General features: G+C 39.3%; 1 protein-coding gene across 1 annotated transcript; it reads left to right on the top strand.

The window, feature by feature from the left end:
* The first annotated feature begins 5,239 nt into the window (after positions 1–5,239).
* Positions 5,240–19,843, top strand: TRPV3 (transient receptor potential cation channel, subfamily V, member 3). Its single transcript, XM_009877898.1, has 17 exons — positions 5,240–5,349; positions 8,536–8,640; positions 10,297–10,383; positions 10,972–11,129; positions 11,779–11,955; positions 12,160–12,300; positions 12,727–13,007; positions 13,730–13,906; positions 14,078–14,236; positions 14,700–14,801; positions 15,389–15,462; positions 16,359–16,524; positions 17,045–17,111; positions 17,484–17,755; positions 18,149–18,261; positions 18,875–18,945; positions 19,749–19,843. The coding sequence occupies exons 1-17, from the start codon at positions 5,240–5,242 to the stop codon at positions 19,841–19,843; spliced, it is 2,355 nt and encodes a 784-aa protein (XP_009876200.1).
* Positions 19,844–21,236: the final 1,393 nt, after the last annotated feature.

The following is a 21,236-nucleotide window of genomic DNA, read 5'->3' as shown; positions in this document are numbered from 1 at the left end:
GCTCTGACTCTCTTGCTGTAGCTTGTCCCGGTTTTTCTCTTTGGACACCTGCCACTACATTATAAATAGAGCACACTGCTCAGTCCTATGTTTTGTGAAGGCACAGGATCTGGGTGCTTTCAGATATAGCTGCTTTCGGAGTTCAAAGAAAGTAAGATTTGGCAGTAAGATTACTGCCAAACTCATTTTCTTTCCTTGGCAAAAGAATATCTTAAGTGGTCTTTTACTGGGGTTAATCCAAGAGTCCTCAAGTGCACCTTCACCCAGACTTATTCTAGCTTTGCCTATTTTCACGTTTCCATCCTCCTAGATACTTCAATTAAACAGTCTCTCACCATTTGTGTTGAGAGCTAAGCTGATGTTCTCCCAGGCAAGATTAAATGGCAGTTGTCGGTTCTTATTTCAGGTTGTTAGACCAGAAGGTAAGAGACCATCAAAGCAACTGAACCTAGATTGTAGCATATATTAGCTTAGGCACAGTCATCTGACAAGATGTGAACATTTCCAGGTACAGCGTTGGGAATATATCATCATAAATTTGTGTTGGGCAAAGCTGGATGTGGGCTCAGCACATCCAGCTAAAGGTCCCCCCTAATGTCCCATCAAACTGGCCTGGGCATGACCCATTTCACCACCTTGCTCACGGGAAGCTGATTCACTACCAGCAGCAGTGCAGCGCTCCTGGTGTTTCACGCAGTAGATGGGAGGCAAATGTGATACCCGGCAGTCCTGGTTTTAAAGGTATTTACTTGATGGGCAGGATGAGTTCACTTGCAGTTTGTGGATATGTTCTAAAGGCTTATTCTTCAGATTAAAATGCCCATAGGTTTCAGTATCCTAAGATATTTTGTGATTTATTTTTTCTTGAAGCTTTCAGTCTACCTCCTACCAAAGAAATCCTGAACTTCTTCTTTTGTCTACAGCTGGAGCAAGATCCATGTTTTGCTGGCCTACATCGTTCCCCTTAAACTCCCATCTGTGAATCAAGGAAAGGAAAGACCAGCAGCTGTAAGTACATTTCTTAGGCCTCACTGCAGAGACATAACAAGTTTTAAACGTACTATTTCTGGTGATAACGGAAAGACTGTAGAAAGAGCTGAAGAACTTCTGGTCGCTCTTCTTTAACCTTTGCTCAACAGCTCAAAACTAGCAAAGCTGAAAAAATGCCGTTCCCTGCAGCTGGCACAGCAAGAAGTAACACCGGTACTGTTTATGCGAAACATGCCCGTTTGTGTTCTCGCAGACCCTAAGGGAACGCATTCATCACAAACTATTACAGACAGGGAAAGATCTAAACACACTCACCAGGTTTTCGCTGACATTGTCACTGTGAAACTGTAAGATTTACTAAGGCTGTTTCTAGTTTTTCGAAGTCATAGTGAAATGTTTTGCTTTCCAGAGCATTTAGTATGATAGTTTTCTCGTTCTTGCTTTGTGCTTTTGGGAGTATTTCCATAATATATAATAAAGTAAGCTTGACATAAAGAGGTGTCATTTACAACCCAAATGCATGTGCATAACCATTTTCTTTTGAAAACTGTATGTAAACTGCAGAGCAGTGATCGCTTTAGATATTCTACTGCTGACATTAAGTCATCTGTGAGCGACTCAGCCCTAGTAATATTTCACTATATAATTATTGTGTGTGTGTCATCCCACTTTGGCAGCTATGAAGTAAAGGGTTTGTTGTCTAGCAAGTTTCTCTCTGCTCCCTAATTTCAGATGTAGCAAACCCTGTAAGGCTGCAGTACTCCAGCACTGTACTTGCTGTGCTTTCCAACAGCCGAGCAAACCGGATGACTGAAGAAGGGCGGGTTTGCGTTTTTAGGATAGTTTTGAGCTTGAATAGGGTTTTACTCCTTTGGCAGATTAGCTTCTTTGGATGTTGCTGCAGTGTCAGCGGGCTCCTGCTTTGAACTTTTCATACGATTCTGAGGTGCCTTGTCTTTACCGAAATGCGTTTCGTAAGCAGGGTAAGTTCTCCGGGAGCTTCTGTGGGTGTTCGGTGTAGGTGTGATGCTTTTGTAGAGAGTGAAATCTTCAAGGGAAAGACTAAATTGATCTTCCAACTGGAGAATGCTTTCCTGCTGTGCTTGTTTCTGTTTCTCTAACTCATAAATCTGTCTTTCTCCTGAGCCATGCCATGCCGACTCCTTGGGCTTTCAGAAGTGAAGCTAGACAGACCTAATTTCATTTGTGTTTGTCAGTCTGATGCACTGTTATGCTTCCTAGTTTCTGTGCCAGGGGGATCCAAAATACACTATCATACAAGCTAAACTTAAATAATGCATTCATCTTCCACTAAAAGTTTCAGTTACTCTAGTGACTGTTGAAAATAAAATACCTAGCCTAGTAGAAGAGTTTTTATTTCAACTCAGTAAAATTTCTCCTTTCAATTTAATTCAGAGATGCAGGTAAATAATCTTGAAGTATTTTCCTCAGGGGAAAAAAACATTGCTTTTTGCAGAGTCCTTTAAGATTTCTGTTAGGAAAAATCTTTGTAGGAAAGAGCAAATTTCACCAAGAAGAAAATGACTTTTTGATGTCTACTAATGCCCCTCAAAAGTTTAAAAAAATCTTACAGAAAGATGAAATACTTTCTATTAAGTGTAACTTTCACCTACCATAAATAATGCACAAAAGCCAAAATGTAGTTTTCTCATCTTTCCCCTCCGGTAGGGGATTTTTTTTGTAATTTTATGAGCTTGTAAGAATTAGGTTGTAGGTGCTGGGAAGCGTCACGGTCTCTGCTGTGGATGTTCGAAGAAACCTGTCAATGAAACAGCTACTGATGGTCACTTCCATCCCCCTGCCCCTAAGGAAGAAGAGAAGCTTTTGACCCATGGTATCCCAGCGGAGTGTTTCTTTTGATTTGTAGCTTCATCTCTTTATCCACTTTGTTTGTAGTGTTACTGAGCTAGAGAGATAGATATGTATGGTTTTTAATTTTTTTTGTTGCTCTCAGATAAGCACGAGGTGAGTCTGTGACAGTGTGTGAAATGCCGCTCGCTCTGGGAGCGGTGGAGCCCCATTCACCGTTACAGAGAAATGCCCTCAGCCCAGCACACTGGAGGGGAGATACCAAGTCCTCAATGTCCTCAGAATCCCCTTCAAAGTAATTCTTAATACTATAAATCAATGCGGTATTGTTGTCTCGCTGCCCACTTTGAATAAGCCACTTCTCTGGTGGCCTGTAAGTAACAACTAACGAGATACTGGGAGTAGAAAATAGTTACAGCAAAAGAAGACACTCTGAATCAGGTTACATAAGCTCTGCTACTTACGACTTGACATTCTTCAGACTGTTGCACTATTTTTCTCTGTATGTCATAGATTACAGAAAATGCAAGATGATGATGAAAGCCTTAGCTTAGTTTTCATCTAAGCATGCAATTAATTGTGATTAAAAATGAGAAACAGACGCTACTTCAGTACTGTAGCAAAGTACTTTTACTGTTGTGCCCGCAGTTATTTACTTGTGCAGACTGAGATCTCATTTAAAATGTCTTTGTAGCTGAGACTACGCAGTCAAATCTACGAGCTTTCGAAAGCGGTAGTCCATTTATTCAAAAAGTGAATCTTTCCTCTCTTTCCTTCCCAAAATGTTTCCTTAAATCACTGGTGATTCCATAGTCCTTCTTCATCCAAAACAACTTCAAGGCTATCTGACTATTTTCACCTCTCCTAAATGATGTGCCTGATGTACTCCAGCTGTTGTTAAAATCTCTGTGGTGAGAACTGGCTGCAGGTGGGGCTTTGCCTTGTTCCCCCCACAGCTGGTCCATGCAGAAATGTGTTGCCATATTTAAGCAGCTCCAGCATTGCTCGCAAAGGAGAGGCTCTTCCCTGTGTCCATTGTGTGCTTTAGAGATTTTTTAATTGGCCTTTATTTTGCCAGCTCTCTCCAATGTCTCCACTTTCACACACCTGCCAGCTGTGCTGCTCCCAACTTGGTGACTCCTTTTGCTGACACACGTTTTGACCTGTTCATCTGTTTCCAACTATTCCTTTAAAGTCACTTCTTTTGTGAAGCTATTTAACGCCTATCTCCATTTAATTTTAGTCTCCGTATTTATGTCAAGTGTTACATTTGTCTCTTCCTGTGGATGGAAATGTCTTTGCTCATAAACTGCTGTATATTCTTAAAGTATTTGGTAAGAAGTAAATAGCAGAATTATTTATGAACTAAGCAAGGCAACAGTCATTTGTTTTAGCTGTGTTAAGACTAAATGTTTATCGGTGTATTCACTGATACAACATGTATCTGAAGACAACACAAATTGCATTTTCAAAGGTGTAGACAACCCCCTTTGTCCCACCTTGAATATGTAATATCCAAGTTGAGTTATTTTGTGCATTTACTGCAGTGAAAGCTACAGTGTACTTGGTAGAAAACACAGTAAGATATTTCCGTGCCTGTTTAAGCCAACCTTTTCAAGGCAAGGAGTATTTTCCAATATTTCAGATTCTTATTTCATTTGGTGGCACAAAGTTACAGCTGCACTTACATGTGTTTGGGCCTTGTAAATTCTCAGTTCCCTGTACTTGGGATTGAAAATCTTCTGTGCTTAAACATTTGCTGTTTATGAATTAATAGTCTCCTCTCTCGCCTAGGTGTGTCTTGTCTTTTCAACCTGCTTTCTCTATCTTGATATTCATTGATAACAAAGAAATTGTAGTGCTGAGGCACGCTGACAAAACTGAGACAGAAGTATAAAGTTTGCATGTACGTTTGTAACGTTAAGGAAAGCAGAGGTAGGAGAGGAACAGTGTGTAGTTAATTTTGTTCAAACTTCCAGGCCAATGATTTTTATCAGTTCTCCTTGGGTATGGAGGGCGCTTGGATTAACTGTAAATATGAACAAACTTCGGGGCTTGTTATAGAAGTCATTGTGCTCTTTTTCTTTCTCTACATACCATGTGCTGTCATTGGGATTGACTAGGCTCTGTTCGCTTTAATTTAGGTGCGTACTTAACTCTATGGTTCTCCTGGATTTATGGTATCGCTTTTAAGAGCACGTTCCTTAGAATGTAATTTAATCAGTCATGAATATAACCCTCCAGCCTTGACACAAAAAAATGGTGTGTATGTGCTTAATAACTGAAAAACTAAAAACTTTGACAGAATACCACGTTTGTGTGCTTACATGTGAAGAGACTGTAAATAGGCAGTTTGGTCACTGTACTTTCTTCAAATGAACAGGAGTTAAGTAACTGTGAATCTATCTACTGCAGAAACATGATTAAAGATAACACCGAAATTATTCCACTAATGGGCAAGAAAACAAATCCATCTGGTACTCCCCCCCAGGAGAGAAAGCCGACTGAAAGCACGCCCACAAAGAAAAGGTAGGACTGTAACGCAGTCAGAACCACTGCAACTCCCTGTTTTATCTCCTTTAGTAGATGTTTGTACTGAAAAATCACTAATGTCTTTATTCACACTGCCTGTATGAATGAGAGAGATCTGATGAGCACAAGGTGCCTTCAAGAACACACATGCTTATGCTGTTTTGAAGTGAAAGAGTATCCTGGCCAGGGAGACATATGATGGGTTTACCCTAAAGTGACAAATATTTAACCCCTCATGCACCAGTGTTTTAAGTTTGTCTCATATCACCTGGGCTTTCTGCATCCACTTGATGGTCAGTGTTTCAATAGGAGAAGGTAGAGTTGGGTTTGGGTGGGGTTTTTTTGGTTTTTTTTTGTTCTTTTTTTAAAGGAATCACTTGGTAGGGTACACTGGGCTTAATGTAAGAGATGCTGGTCTGAAAAAGGGAACATTTAAATTTAGCCTTACATGGTGATGTGACAGATAATGGAGAGGCAGAGGTGAATGAAAAATGAGGGCTGAGAGAGCAAGAGGTGAGAAAAATCTTATCACAAGCAGAAACCTGAATTCGCTCAATTTTTCGTTATTCTGATTAACAAGATTTATTCATTATTTTATAAAATACTTTCATAATTTATCCTAGAGAATTAATTGAGTAAGGGTTTGTATTTAATGTGAATGGAGAAATAAAGCAATAATTCATCCCTGATACTATGCTATTGAAGTCAACTAAGTTACTGTAGAGTGAGGATGAATTTCATTCATAAACTTCGCTCTCTGGCTAATTACTAGCTATTACAGCAATTTTTTTGAAACTCCGAAGGCCTATGCAATTGCGGCTGTTCCGACATTTATCATTCTTAATAATCAGAGCAATCACTTTCCACAGAAATGGTGTCATTAGTTATTTGAGACCCACTGCCTGGGTGGCCCAATTTCTATTTCTGTCATTAGATTCCAGAGGAGAAGCTCTTTGGTTGCCTAAGGGGGAGCTCACAAGACGCCCAGTGCTTCAAAAATGGGCAATTCCATGGAAAAGCGCGTAGTTACAACAAATACTGGCAAGCGCTGCCCCTCGGTTACTTAAGCTCGTATCTCACATTCAATTTTGCGGCATCAGTAACAGTAACCTTGGGGTTTTTGACACCTCTCAACCAAGTGACTGGGGTGTGACCGCCAACATTCCTCTAATGTAAGGAACGAAGATCACGTGAATTTGAACGCGGAGGTTTAACGTGTTCTCTTAATTACGTGTTTCTGTGCTTCTGTTGCTTCAAACTGCTTCCTTCTACTGTGGTACCAAGCACTTAGTGCTCTTCCACGGGTGGCATTTCTCACTTGACAAAATGTACGGGCAATACACACTTTCTCAAAAGACAACTTCCCCTTCTTGAAGGTCCTGGTATTTGTGTGGCCTCGCAGTGTATAATTAAGCACAGGAGAACTGACAGGCAGGCTGGGAGGGGTGCTGCCAGTGTTGTCAGAGCCCCATTATGTTTGTGGGCAGCGTTTCTGACAGTGTGTACCACGGCCACGTAAGCACTTGGGTATTTGTTTGCATGATGACTTTTGTTGTGGTGTGGTGGGGTTTCTGGGGGGGGGTTGGAATTTTTTTATTTGGTTTTTTTTTCCCCCTGTGGTATCCCCAGATAACCCACATGCCATGATAGGTTAGGTACGTCAGCCACCAAAGCAGGGTTCACTTCATAGCTGCTCTGCCTCTACTGGATGCCAAAAACTTCAGCATGATCACACTGTTGGGAGAGCAGGAGCTGCTCTTGGTGACACCAGCCTGCAGCGCACTGTCCCCTCCTGGTGCTGAGCCGAGGGCAGGCGAGATCGTCCAGCAAAGCCTCGAGCTCGGCTCTTCTGCTTCTGTGGAGTTTCCCTGTAGCCTCCAACAGGTGTTTGCCTGTTGGGGCAGCTCCTGCACTTCATAGTCTGGGAATGCAAAAAAGCAGGATGAAACCATGTTTTTTCTACTCCTCCTTAGTCTCTGTGCCAAGCCTAGATCCCAGAGAAACAACAGGGATTTACAGCAGCTGGCGTAAGTGATGGCAGTGGCCCCGTTTCTGCCCAGGCTTTTCTGGTGCTCTGAAAAGCACCTCCTGCCTGGGTTATTTCAGGGCCACTGTCCTGCTAACCAGAAGTGGCATTTTACTTGCTGCCTGTTTAGAATATATTCACCAAGCACATGTCAAATGTAAAAAGGTTGTATATTTAAACAACTACCCTAGTGAATTAACACAAGCCAGTGGAAAAATGAGGTGAGCTATCATCACGTTATTTTTGCAGTTATCAACACGTTGTTCAGTACTGTCCTAATGATACACTGCATTTTAGCACCAGTACTTTAAAGTACGTTCATGTACGTGATTCTTTGGGGAAGATGCAGTTTCTGAACAATAGGTCATGTGGGAGTCGCTGCATTCATCACTGAAACTCCTCTGTCTCTGGTGAAATGTAGCAATGTTTTAATGAGATCGAGTAATATCAAGCCATCGATATTTTACCGCAACTCTGCAGGCTTTTAAAAGGTGAAATCTTCCTACTCTCATGTTCCCTTCCCTGTGTTGTTTCAAATTTAATTTTTTTCCCCTGTAAACAGTTATTTATAGGGAAAAGAAATAGTTAAATGTCATATGTGGACTGGCAAGATTACACATTCAGTCCTGGATGGTGGAAATGTCTGATGTCATTTAACATGTGACCTTTCCAGCTTTCTGACTTAATGATTATCACTGCTGATGGCTTCAGAATGATCCATCTTGATGGCTCCTGGATGGAGAAACAGGGACTGGAATGCAGTAGATTAAAAAGCGTGTGTGTGTGTGTGTGTGCACACATTTGTGGCTGGTCAGTAACTGTCTGGTGTTGCGTTCAGCTCTTTGCACAGACATCAGATGCGAGGGGGATTTTTTACGTTGCTGGGGTAGCTGCTTAGACATGTCAGGATCTGATGCCACATGTCCTAAAAATATCCTGGGATCTTTTGCCCATCTGCCAGCATGAACGTGCTGGGCACAGTGTTGGAGGTTGGGATCCCCCCAGGGGAAAGTAGATAAGACTGTTCCAGCATCCCACTAGGTATAATGCCAGAAAACATAAATTGCTAACCTTGTCCTAGGCTTGTACTTTGCTTATTTTATGATTGAGCTTGCTTTTTTTTACTAATATTTTTTTAAATGCACTGTGTTCAACAGTTCACACTTTTTTCTGGAGATTGATGGGTTTGAAAGCAATGCAACTCCAAATAATACGTCTCCCCCTGTGTTTTCAAAACCAATGGATTCAAACATTCGTCCATGGTAAGTTATAGATGCATATGCAATAGTCGTACAGCAAATATATCTATTTTCTTTTCAGCAGCTTCTTATTCCTCCTTAGACTTCAGAGCTATAATTTCACATGGCCTTTCTTAGATTTTGGTGACTCCAGAGTCAGAACTCTCTTGGAGGTCAGTTGTTGCCAGATGACTTATCTTTGAGTATATTCACTGCTGTCATTTACACTGAATAAATCAGGCCTCAGTTTTGAATAAATTTAACATCACTGCAGGATTTTTTGGTGTGTGTATTTTTATTTTTTTTTAATCTTGTACTCTTCTTTACGATATGTTAGGACAAATTCCGCACACCCATTTGTGTGTTTTCTACAGTGTGAAGAAGGCAGCTCGATTTAGCAAACCCTATTCCCAGCTGTGTGCTGCCATCCTCCCTCTACACGTCATTAACAATCAAAGAACATGAAGATGCTGAGTCTGAAATATTTAAAGGCAGCCATTTATGCTAAATGAATAGAGAAAAATTATGACTGGGGAGAATGATAGTTTTTAAAAATGTGTGGGATACTAACAGCCAATAATTACGAATAAAGGAAATATGCATTAAAAGCAGCATAAGCCCAGAATGGCCAAATGTTTTTGTGACTGGTGGAGCTCTGGTCAGCTTTTTGCAAGGAGCTGACCGTTTCATTTTGGTTTCAGAGGAAGGTATCCAAATCTTTCCCTCTCGCTCAGGGACTGACTTGCACAAGACACGTACTCTTTGTCACCAGATTCCTCACGGTTTTCTGCAGAGAAGTGACGGACTGAATAAGAATGGACTCTGAGCTACCAGCTTTATTTCACAGGGAAGGGAATATCTGCAGAGCAGCGCTGAACCCTTGCGTTGCTGAATCCGTACATTGCTGTCCATACATCTGTTTTGTCAATAACCAATAGTTAAGGCTCCATAAGTTATTACCCTCAGGTAGTTCATTAAATCCGAACTTTATAGAAACCAAAAATACAAGAAAAATTATAGCAAATTAATTTTAAAGTCAGATCTGCTTTTCAGAATGTCTGCAAGTTATGTACAGCCATTACAAAATACCAAAGCCATTGAAATCCTCCGTATTTATTACCTAAATAGGTATTTAGGGTTCAGTCCTCTTTCTTTCAGCTGAAGCTTCCATTCAAGTTAGTTGCAAAATGATCTGGAGTTGCCTGCAGTGTACTGTGTAGTAAATCTTGAGGTGAATCACTTGTGTGCTTGCAAGCCCTGCACTGGTACTGATTTAGCACTTGTTTTGTGGCAGATGACAAATTAATCTTGTGAAAAGGAGGAATGTAAGCTTCAAGCCTTTAAGATGATGCATAAAAAGCAGCGGTCATTAAAAAAATAAATGAAAAAACTTCCCACATTTTCAGGATCTGTAATGAAATAGCATAGTAAACCAGAAAACAGGTTCTTTTGCTAATGATTTTTAAATATAATAAAATCCCGTGAGTCTCTTCAGTCTCATCACTCTCTTTAAAATTCATGGGGGAGATAAAATAATAGAATTAAAAAGCACGATGTCAAATTAATTTCAGCTCTTCTGCAGATAATGCTTCCTAGTATTGCCCGATTCTTCATGCAGTTTGCCAAAATGTCTTCCGATACCTTCCTGACTTAGCGCTTGGGCTTTTCTGTTTTCTGTAGTGCATCTGGAAATGGGGAAGATATGGATTCCCCACAGTCTCTTCAGGACGATGCGACTGAATACAGCCCTAATGTAGAGAGTTGTTGGTGAGTGAAGACGTGAAATATTTCTTAGCGCGTTTTCAATGGATTAAGCCTATGATAGGGTAGATATTACCTGTGTTGCCTGCCATGCTTTAGAAATAAGGTCATATATGTGCAACTAGGCATGAATTTAGGAGTATTTCTGATTGTAGGCGGAAATATTAAATCATTCCCATTCCAGAATAATGTATGATCAGGAAAGTTGTGTAAGAAGGTGCGAGATTAAAAATTATCTTCTGCTGTGGGTGGGATGGGTGCATCTGGAGTGCAGCATCAAGTAACTTCAGGCACTGTAGGCAGCAAGCTGTGGACAGATCAGAGCAGCAGAGCAGTGTTTCTTAGCCTTTGTTTTAAAAGAATGGACAAACTGAAAAAAAAGCAAACCAAAATACTTTAAAAGTGTATAATTTTATTATAAAAACCCTCTCAATAGCTACTTACCTGCAAATAAGTAATGTGCAGCAGCAGTCTGAGATCTGTGCCAAGACGTATGTGGAAGCAGGGCCAGTAAATGTAGTTCTTTTTCCTTCTAGTAGAAAATAAACCACAATAAATTCAATCGCTAAATTCATTCTATTTCTTGTAACTCAGTGCTAACATATCACAAGGACGTGAGCACACTAGTGCCCGGAAGAAGTTGAAAAGATACATATTTCGGGCAGTATCTGAGGGGAATATAGAAGAATTGCAACATCTGCTGGCAGAGCTGAAGGAGCGATGCAACGCGTGTACAAACATGACCGTGCCAGGTAAGCTGTGGAGTTACCTGAAGGCAGGCTGTTAGCTCTTCTGGCACTACAGGTCTGGTCTAAGATTGGGAAAATGTCTCTGTGCAGCAGCTACTTCCCTGTGAATTTGCAGATGCTTGTTTGCAATGTACTGTATGTCACATTTCCTATTTCTAAATGAAAGCTCAAGGTACCTCCTTGCTGCCTCCAAGACAACCCTGGAGAGTATTTGTCTCCTGCTTATGATGCACGGAGGGTCCATCTGCGTGGCCTTCCCACAGCCGTACCTCAGCTCACCTTCTGCAGCACGAGACTCAGAGCCACTGTCTCTGTCCCAAGTGCGGTACAGACAGGGCCTGTGATGTCCGCAGCGTGGCAGAACAGGGAGAGAAGTTAGGAAAAGGTTCTGGGTCTGTCTGGCATTACCATGGCAGTAGGATGTCTGAAAGAAAAGCCAACCTTAGGAGTTGGTATCACACCTCTGAATGCGTCGTCTCACCAAGTCTGTGTAGCTCAAATATAAAGAGAATAGGGTGGAGCAACTGTCTGGCAGGCAATTTACATTCATATGTATCCCTCAGGTTCCACCTGTAATAAACAAAATATTAGATTTTTTTTCCATCCACTTCAGTGAATAATTATGATCTAATCTCAGAATTCACTCTTGTAGATTACCTGATGAAAAAATTCACAGCTGCAGATACTGGCAAAACTTGTCTGATGAAAGCTCTGCTGAACATCAATGAGAACACAAATGAGATAGTGAATATGCTACTATCCTTTGCAGAAGAAAATGGTATTTTGGAGAGATTTATCAATGCAGCATATACAGAAGAGGCATATAAAGGTATTGCCATCTGATACCAGTTTCAGGTATATGGTTAAATATGCCACCCATAAGTAATGTTTTCTTCCAACATTCTAATGATAGTTTAAATTTCTAAACTGAATTTTATTTGTTATCACTGGTACTATCCACTGTGAAACATCGTTAATGTTTCATAATGTGCTCACCAGGTGCAACACTAAATACCCATATCTGTTGTTTCAGGCCAGACAGCTCTAAATATTGCCATTGAAAGAAGACAGTATGAAATAACTCAGAACCTTATAGAAAAAGGAGCTGATGTCAATGCTCATGCCCAGGGTATCTTCTTTAATCCCAAACATAAGCACGAAGGCTTTTATTTTGGTAAGTGACAATGTGACCTGTCTGGAAAGGCTGGGAAGGAGTACCCGAACAATTCAGACAGTATGGAAGACAGGCAAGTGAGCGTCATTACTGAAGTCAAATTTGTATTAGGAAACTGCCATCACCATATATAAAACCAGCACAGTACTTCTGGTAACTTGGCAGAATGCAACATATTCTAAACACTCAGAAATAATTGTAAATGCTGAATGGCAAATGAAAGGTAACAAATTTGATTTGGAAGATTTTCTCCAAATAATGTTTTCATACAAATTAAGCTTTTATAAAACAAGAATTAAAATCAATACAATCAATATGTAAATACACTTTCATATATTAAGGTGCTTAACAGAGTCACTCTCTCTTTATAATATGATTTAAATGCTTGTAAAAACCAAGAACACGTTTTATTTTAAAATTTTGTAGGTGAAACTGCACTGGCGTTAGCTGCATGCACCAATCAACCCGACATAATTCAACTGTTAATGGACAATACCAGGACTAATATTACTTCTCAGGATTCCAGAGGAAACAATATCCTCCATGCATTAGTTACTGTGGCAGAGGACTTCAAAACCCAGAATGACTTTGTAATCAGAATGTACGACATGATTTTGTTGAAAAGCAAAGACAGAAATTTGGAAACAACGAAGAACAAGGAGGGTTTGACACCACTACAATTAGCTGCAAAAACTGGGAAATTAGAGGTGGGTATTATTTCAGGAGCATCTAAGAGAAATAAGTATGGAGGAAGAGTCAAGGCCAACTACATACTCAGCCATTAGTGTTCTGACATGTCGTTTTCCACACTGGTTATGCTCTAGTACGGATCGGTCGTATTTGGTGGGCTGATTTTGTTCAAAATACGAGCAAGTATTTCTATTGCAATGTTTTTTCTACCCTTCAAGGTTTCCCTTTAACAGTCCTACTCTGTACAAAATACACATGCTCTTCAAAGCAGCCTTGCCAACTCCTCTGTCGTACAGAAACTCAGAAATTTATTACAGTACTACACTTATGCAATATACAGTCTTTGAATAATTTCAGAAAACTCCCTAGAACTGCTCTGTTATGCTGCTGTAGAATTTGGGTCTCAAACTGTATTGTGGCATACACTTGACCATGGGATAATTTAGAAAGTAATCAGTTAAGGGAAGATGTAAATATGAATGCATGGAAAAGTGTGCTTTCATTCTTTAGAAAAATGTCTCTGATGGAAAATCCAGAGCCATGATCAATTCTTTATTTCCTAGAGGTCTGTCATCTCTGACATCACTTACTGAATAACAGAGTTACAAATCCACTGAATTGCACTAGTGTAGAAAATGTAATAGTTACAAGGTAGGGGCTTTGGCAATTATGCACGTGTGCTTTTTCCTTTCCCGTAAAGTACCCTTTTGCTTACAAATGATTCTGTTTAATATTTTAGATTCTGAAATACATCCTGAGCAGAGAGATAAGAGATAAGCCTAACAGGAGCCTGTCAAGAAAATTCACAGACTGGGCTTACGGTCCTGTTCAATCTTCTCTTTATGATCTGACAGAACTAGATACCACTGCCGACAATTCAGTGTTGGAAATTATTGTGTATAATACAAATATTGGTGTAAGTTACCTATTTCTATGATTTTTTTTTTTCCTAGCAGTACACTCATTTCAGATGTGTTTAGGCTATACATTTGACTGAATTACTTGTGAAAGAGTAAACTAATTTTTGGTTCTCAGTTTTGTATCGAGATCAAGTCTTATATTCTTTTTGTCTGTTTGTTTTCTACAGAACCGTCATGAAATGCTGACTCTGGAGCCTCTGAATTCACTCCTGCGAATGAAATGGAAGAAGTTTGCAAGACACATGTTTTTTATGTCATGCTGGTTTTATTTTCTATACAATGTAACATTAACGTTAGTTTCCTACCACAGGCCTAATGAAAATGAAGTGAGTATGGCAGCTTAACCTCAGCAAATTTTACTGATTTAAAATGCAGTAGTATTTCCTGAATTGTACGTAAAATGCTAAACCAAACCCAGGTGTGAGAATATCTGGTTGTAGTGAGACCAGGTTCTCCCACATCAGGTCTTTATATCTGGAAGGAAGAGCAGCAGCAATAAAGGAGGTTTGAATTTTGTGGAAGTGACCCAAAATATAAATACATCATACAAAACCAGTTGGATTTCTAAAACTGTCTGGAGAGGTTTTGTTTTTTCTTTTAATCGAAATGCCAGAAGTTTCTTTCTTATACATGTTAGACGGCTGATTCTGTAAATCCACCTTGAAGAAAACGGTCAGGGAAAGGGAAGAAATTGGGTACCCAGAGAGCTCCCAACGTACGTGAGGCTTCCTGTTACCTTTTACCCTTGGGGTGTGCAACTCAGTCTTTCACTCTGGATGTGTCTTGCAGGCTCCACCTTATCCGCTCGCTCTGACACGTGGTGTGGGGTGGCTGCAGTTATCGGGACAGTTGCTGGTTATGTTGGGAGCAATATTTTTAGCCATAAAAGAGGTAAGACTTTTTAATAACAAATACATAACAAAATAGGTAAAGAACTTCCCTAGCTTTATGAATGTGCTGATGATGGCCTTGCAATACATTTGGGTTATCTTTATATATGTAGTGTCTGAAGGTCTTCGGCACAACACGTAACTTACTCAGAATGACAGGGAGTATGTATGTGAATGTAACTTTATCGCTCTGTGAAACAGATATGAGGGTTTTTCCTTTGAAGTTCTGAAGAATCAGTTTTTTATATTTATATAAGATCAATGTTTTCAAATTACTGGTTTTAAGGATGCTGTTGCATTAGAACTTTTAATGGGGTTAAAAAAAAGTATAATTTTTACCATATAGTATAAGTAATTAAAATCAGTAACTAACTGTTAGATTGTGCCAGAGATGATAGAAATTTAAACTCCTGAAGTTATGACCACATAAAAAGATTCTTAATTCTAGAAGTTGTGTTTTACCAGTAGACTGATATCTTTTTTTCTTTTTTTAGAAGACCAACTTCAATTAAATTATTTTGAAAAATCAACTTTGAGGCCTGTTTTCTCTTACCACTGTCTCTGTATTTTATATCTCTGTCTACGTAGAGCGTAGCCATCTTTCTGCTTCGGCCCTCAGACCTGCAGTCAATTCTCTCTGACGCGTGGTTCCACTTTGCATTGTAAGTCTGTCGTGCGTGTATGTTACACTATATATAAAATGCTTGTCTATCTCAGGGCCACAGAGATACTCGCTTTTTCTCTAGATTATTGAGTTTTAAAGGGGGTGGTTGTAATATTACACGCAGCTTTTCTGTAATGCACACTAATGGTTGCAAAACCAGTAACAATACTGGGGGTTGATGCGTACAGACCAATTATTTTCTGAAGTACAGCACTGTCTTTAGCTTCTCCTGATGCTGTTACCTCTTTAGAGCTGTATAGAATGAAATGTGTTTTAGAAACCTTAACTCCTTCAGGAAAGAAAAATAGCACGACGCTGGTTTAGGTGGGAGTGTCCCATCAGCCGGCCTAGATGAAGCACAGATGGTTCCCTCTTGTTTCTAGCATATGATTGTAGGATCAATAAAAAGAGAGGTGGCGTAACTCTATGGTTCTTCCTCCTCCCACCACCATCCTGATACCAGTCTTGTGCTGCTGAGATTCTGGTCTACATTTTGTCTCAGCATGTCCCACCTTCCACTAGAGTCTTCCTTGTTCACGGAAAATCTGTGATGAATGGAGCAATTGATTAAGCTAAAACTTGAATAAAATGGCTTCAAAGATACTCTGAAGAATTCTTAATGTTAGCAAAATCTGGACTGACCAGCTATTTTGGGGAGAATAGTTCACTTTAAAGTAAGCTTTAATAAATATAATCCTAATAGGTTAATATGCTACCTGCAATCGTCTATTTTATTGTTAAATTGTAATAGTAACGTTCATAGAGGAGAACATAATGTGAAATTAGAATTGCAGTGTAAGAAGCGAAGAATTCTTGTTCTCGTATTTTTCCATTATGTTGTTGGTTGTGTGCTAGTAATTTCCCTTTTACATACATGTGTTTGTTTTTTAACAGTTTTATACAAGCTTTGCTTGTGATCTTCTCTGTCTTTTTGTACTTGTTTTCCTACAAAGAACACCTTGTGTGTCTTGTTTTGGCAATGGCCCTAGGATGGGCTAATATGCTCTATTTCACCAGAGGTTTCCAGTCCATGGGCATTTACAGTGTTATGATTCAAAAGGCAAGTTTGTTTTCTTTTGTTTTACCTGCCTTCTTACCTTGCTTACTTGTTACGATATAATCTCAGTCAAGCATGTTCAGCAATTTAGACGAATTTTAAAATTTATATGGAAATTTCTCATTTTAAGTTCATGCATATTATTTCAGCTGAATACGCTGTTTAACTTCAAGGGCAGACACTAGTCTGTACCTCAAAATGAACATTTCATTATGTGAAATATGTAAATAACTTGTGGGGTTTTCAGCTAATGTAGTTCTACTATTTAATTGCATCGTATGCTGTGATGCCTGGATTGTACAGAGTTAGTCACCCTTGGACAACACACTAAGCTTTCAGTCATGAGATAAAAAAATGAGACCTAAATCTTCTTCTCTGGGTTTCTCACCAAAACTACAACCAGTTTGCTTAACGAAAGCAATCTGATACTTTAGTTCTACCACACCTGTATCCCTGCAGAAATCATACGTATAAAACTAGTTCTCAATTTTCATTTCTGATAAATATTTAATTTAATTTTTAGGTCATCCTGCAAGATGTGATAAAATTTTTAGTTGTCTATATCGTGTTTTTGCTGGGATTTGGCGTAGGTAAATATTACTGGAGAAAAGCACTGATGCTCTGTGTGAGTAAAAATTTTGGCATTGTTATGAATAAGAACCCTGTTGTCATGATGAGAGCTCATGCTGGGGTTTCTGCTGGATATTAAAAATCCAAGTTTAGAGATTTAAACTGTCTAGAGACTATCTGAACAGATAAGTCAATTTGACTCTTGGTTGTCTGCAATTTCATTTGGACGTGGGCTCTTTCTCCTTCCTGGCAATCTGTCCTGTAGCTGCTGTATCTATTGCTGGGCAGCTCTAGCTCTTCGCTATGCAGCGCTTTTTGAATCCTTTGGGGTAAAATGCCATGTATATATAAAGCATTAGAGTGATTAAATTTTTCTCGTGCTTTCTTCTCAGCTCTTGCTGCGTTGATTGAAACGTGCCAAGAGGGCAGCGAATGCCATTCCAACAGCAGTCTGGGACCTGTCCTGATGGATCTCTTTAAGCTCACCCTAGGACTGGGTGATCTGGAGATCCAGCAAAATTCAAAGTATCCTGTGCTATTTCTTCTGCTCCTCATAACTTTTGTTGTGTTGACTTTTGTTCTCCTCTTGAACATGCTGATTGCATTAATGGGAGAAACGGTGGAAGACATTTCTAAAGAGAGCGAGCACATCTGGAAACTCCAGGTTGGTCTGTGAGTTAGTTTGCTCAGTGAAGCGTAGATGCGTTGGCTAAAATCTTTTGAGCTGTCCGTACGGTAACTTACCGTGCTGACAGAACGGGTGAGGTATTAACAATGATAATCCCCATTTGTGTATGTGTACAAATAATGGAAATAAGTCATGCTAGTATTAGGGTATTGTAATAATTAATACTAACATTATTTCAATTATTTTTATATGTATATATAAAATATCTATGCATGCGATGTTATTTAGTGCTGTTGGAATCAGTGTTGGTTCTGGATGGTGGATGGAGGATTGACATGTTTTAATGACCTGTGGAGCCTGCAAACTGTGTGCTAGGAAATGACAATCTTGAATATGATTAACCGTACTTGTGTTACTCTTTGCTAACAGAGAGCCAGAACCATTTTGGAATTTGAAAAATTCTTACCAAAATGTTTGAGGAAAAAATTCCAACTGGGAGAACGGTGTAAAGTTGCTGAAAATGACACCAGGGTGTGTTTAAGGTAAAGCAAAACTAGAATACTGTGCTATCAGTTCTGCTCTCTATGTTTCTTCAAGGTTATTTCTCCTCAAAAGCCTCCTTAAAATGTGCAAAAATCAATTTATTTTTTTTTCAGTTGTGATCAATTGTTTAAAAAAACCTATAGTTTTTCTCTTTTTTTAATGTAGACTTTTTTGGTAAGAAAAGAGATTTCTTCATATGTTTTCCATGTACAAGTATCAAATCTGCTTGCAGTAAATGTCACTTTCTCAATCTCCTTTGAACGTTAGCTTAAAAGTAATAATATTTAAACTGCTAATTGATTTAGCTAATTATCAAAGAATATTTATTAAAGCATATATTACTCTGCTGTTTTATGAAAAAGTACTTAAATACTTTAGGTGAGTTTCAAGACTCTACTCATAATATGTGAAAATATAAAGCAATCTTGGTACTTATCTTCATAGAGCACATAAGAGTGCAAAGGCCATTCAGCCTTTTCATACCTGCAAACCAGGGGCTGGTGGTAAAGTCTGACAAGCCCAAGAAGGAATAAAGCAATAAAAGGGGAAGTGCAGCCTTGTAGCTGGGAGGTGATGCATGTTAATAACCCATCTTATGTACAAAATAAACAGGATTAATGAAGTGAAATGGACTGAGTGGAAAACACATGTTTCATTTATTAATGAAGATCCAGGGCCAACAGGTACTGCAGAATTTTACACTGTATTTGTGAAAATTTTTTTTTTTCTTAGAAATGTTTTCATATAGTTTTAAAATATAAACTCTCGTAATCGAGATATTCAACCACACTTCACTGGCTGATATGGTAGGGGTGTTAAATTATTTTTAAAGATTTGAAGAAACAGTTGATTAAAACCTCTCATTGTTGGCACCTTGGAGCCAAAACATGGTGGGTTTATTTTTCGCTAAGCAGTTACACTTGGTTTAAGTTCTACATTCTGTTATGGCATTTGAATGATGTAAGGCCAGAGAGCTTTTTAATAGATAGAAAATATTATTTTGGACCAATTCTCCCTGACAATACTACAGTCTCGCTGTTTTAACCCTAGAATGTTCATGTTTATGTTTTGCGGTTAATACGTATCAGATGACAAATTGTCCCTTGTGAATGTTGACCAGGAAATTCAAGATAGCCACCTGCTGACAGTGTTGGAAATGTAACAGAGCAATGCCCTGACTTTGAGGTGTCAGGTGTCCTCCTGGCAGCAGACATCCAAGTTAGGGACAGGGGCAAGTGAGGACCTGAGACACTCGTTCTGAACGTTGTTCTTGAGTCAATTAGCATTTTTATTGCCTGGGAGAATCAGCTCGGTAATAAGGAAAAAGGGCAGACAGAAGAAATTCTGTGTACGATATGGTAGTAAACTGACAAGGTGCTGTTTAAATACAGGCCTGCTTTTAACAAAAAATAGATGTGCAAAACTTTGATCTTGCAAATACAGTTTCTACCATATCCCATGTTGTTTACAATGCATTTCTTTGCAGATCCAAGCAAAGTTCAAGATAATTCAAGAACTAATAGCAAAAACACCCTGAACACGTTTGAAGAAACGGATGATTTGCCCGAAACCTCTGTTTAGCTGTGCTAAGTTTGATATGTGCTTGTTCGGAAGGTTAAAAGCATCAACAGTGGATGCTGAAAGCTTTGCTGATATTTTGGACAGCTGGAACCAGCTGCAACACAAACTTTCAGTGACATGGTCTGATGACTTTAACCCATTTAATCAGGGCAGCTCAGCTAAACTGAAATGGACTGTTTCACTGGTTCAGTTTTGAGCCTCTTGAAAACCGCTGCTGTCCAAGTTTGTGTGATGTTACTCTAACTTGGCTCTAGACTGTTTACTGGATAAAAAAGGTCAAATGTGAGCTATTTCTTCCTTTTGTGGAAAATTAAGATCATCGTGATCCCAATCCACTGTCCTTTGACATGTCTAACTCCTGAGAAATATTTTGTACGCTGAAAGAAGTTAACTTCTTGTCATGGAAAAAGGCATTTCAATTCTGAAGACTGCTAAATGAAGTAGGTTATTGTGAAATAACAATGTTCTGGATACATTTGAAGCTTTCATATTGACTGTCAGTGTTATCGGAGGCTTGTTCCCGCAAGCTGGAGAAAGCCTCTCCAGCTCTCGTTAGCTTTGCCTGATCTGTTTTCCTGTGTGCAATCCCTAGGGAACTGCATGGGTGTTTACTGCTTTTTATTTATTATTATGTCTATGTGCCTTCCCGTAAAATAACAGGGCAGAAATATAATTCGTGATGGAGAATATTCCGAGTTTGTTCCAGCTGCAATGTCTTGGCTTTTCCACATTGTTGCGTCTTGCTGTATAAGTTAGCACATTGAAAGTTCTTCTGGTTTAAAAGTAAATTAATTTCTGTATTCAACCACTTTAAGTACATAAGATGTCAGTATTTCTTCCCAAAATGAACAAAATAAGTTAAATACAATATAATTGCGGCTCTTTTAATTATTGTTCGGAGGACGATGTAATGCATTTCTGTAGCACTTTTTACATCCCTACCTGTGATGACCTAGTACTATGAATTAGATTTTTAGTTTTCTATTTTATGTGTATATGTATTAAAAAAAAAAATCCATGTACTTTTAAATTTCAGTTAATACATCATGTACCTTCAGTGTCATGTTTTTTCATCATATATGTTCATTTGGTACCTGTTTTAAAGGTGCTGTTTAGGAAAGACTCAGGTGAATTCTGTCCTGCATTTGAATGATAATATGAATTGCACTGGATTCTTACAGCCAAGCCTGCTGTGGGCAAAACGATCCAAAAGACTTTCTTAACGCAGAAGAGAGCCTGAGGGAACTCTCCAGCGGAAAGGGTGGTGCCGAGCTCCTCGCAGGGATGGTGAACACGGTTCTCACTACCCAACTGCTCTCCTAGGGGTGCCGTTCCCTGCGTTTCCTACCACGTGCAGCCAGGATCAAATTGAAATCTTCAGTGAGGTTTTCAC

The sequence above is a fragment of the Apaloderma vittatum genome, unplaced genomic scaffold (genome assembly GCF_000703405.1).
Source record: "Apaloderma vittatum isolate BGI_N311 unplaced genomic scaffold, ASM70340v1 scaffold19330, whole genome shotgun sequence".
NCBI lineage: Eukaryota > Metazoa > Chordata > Aves > Trogoniformes > Trogonidae > Apaloderma > Apaloderma vittatum.
This window is presented reverse-complemented; position numbering and strand designations above follow the sequence as displayed.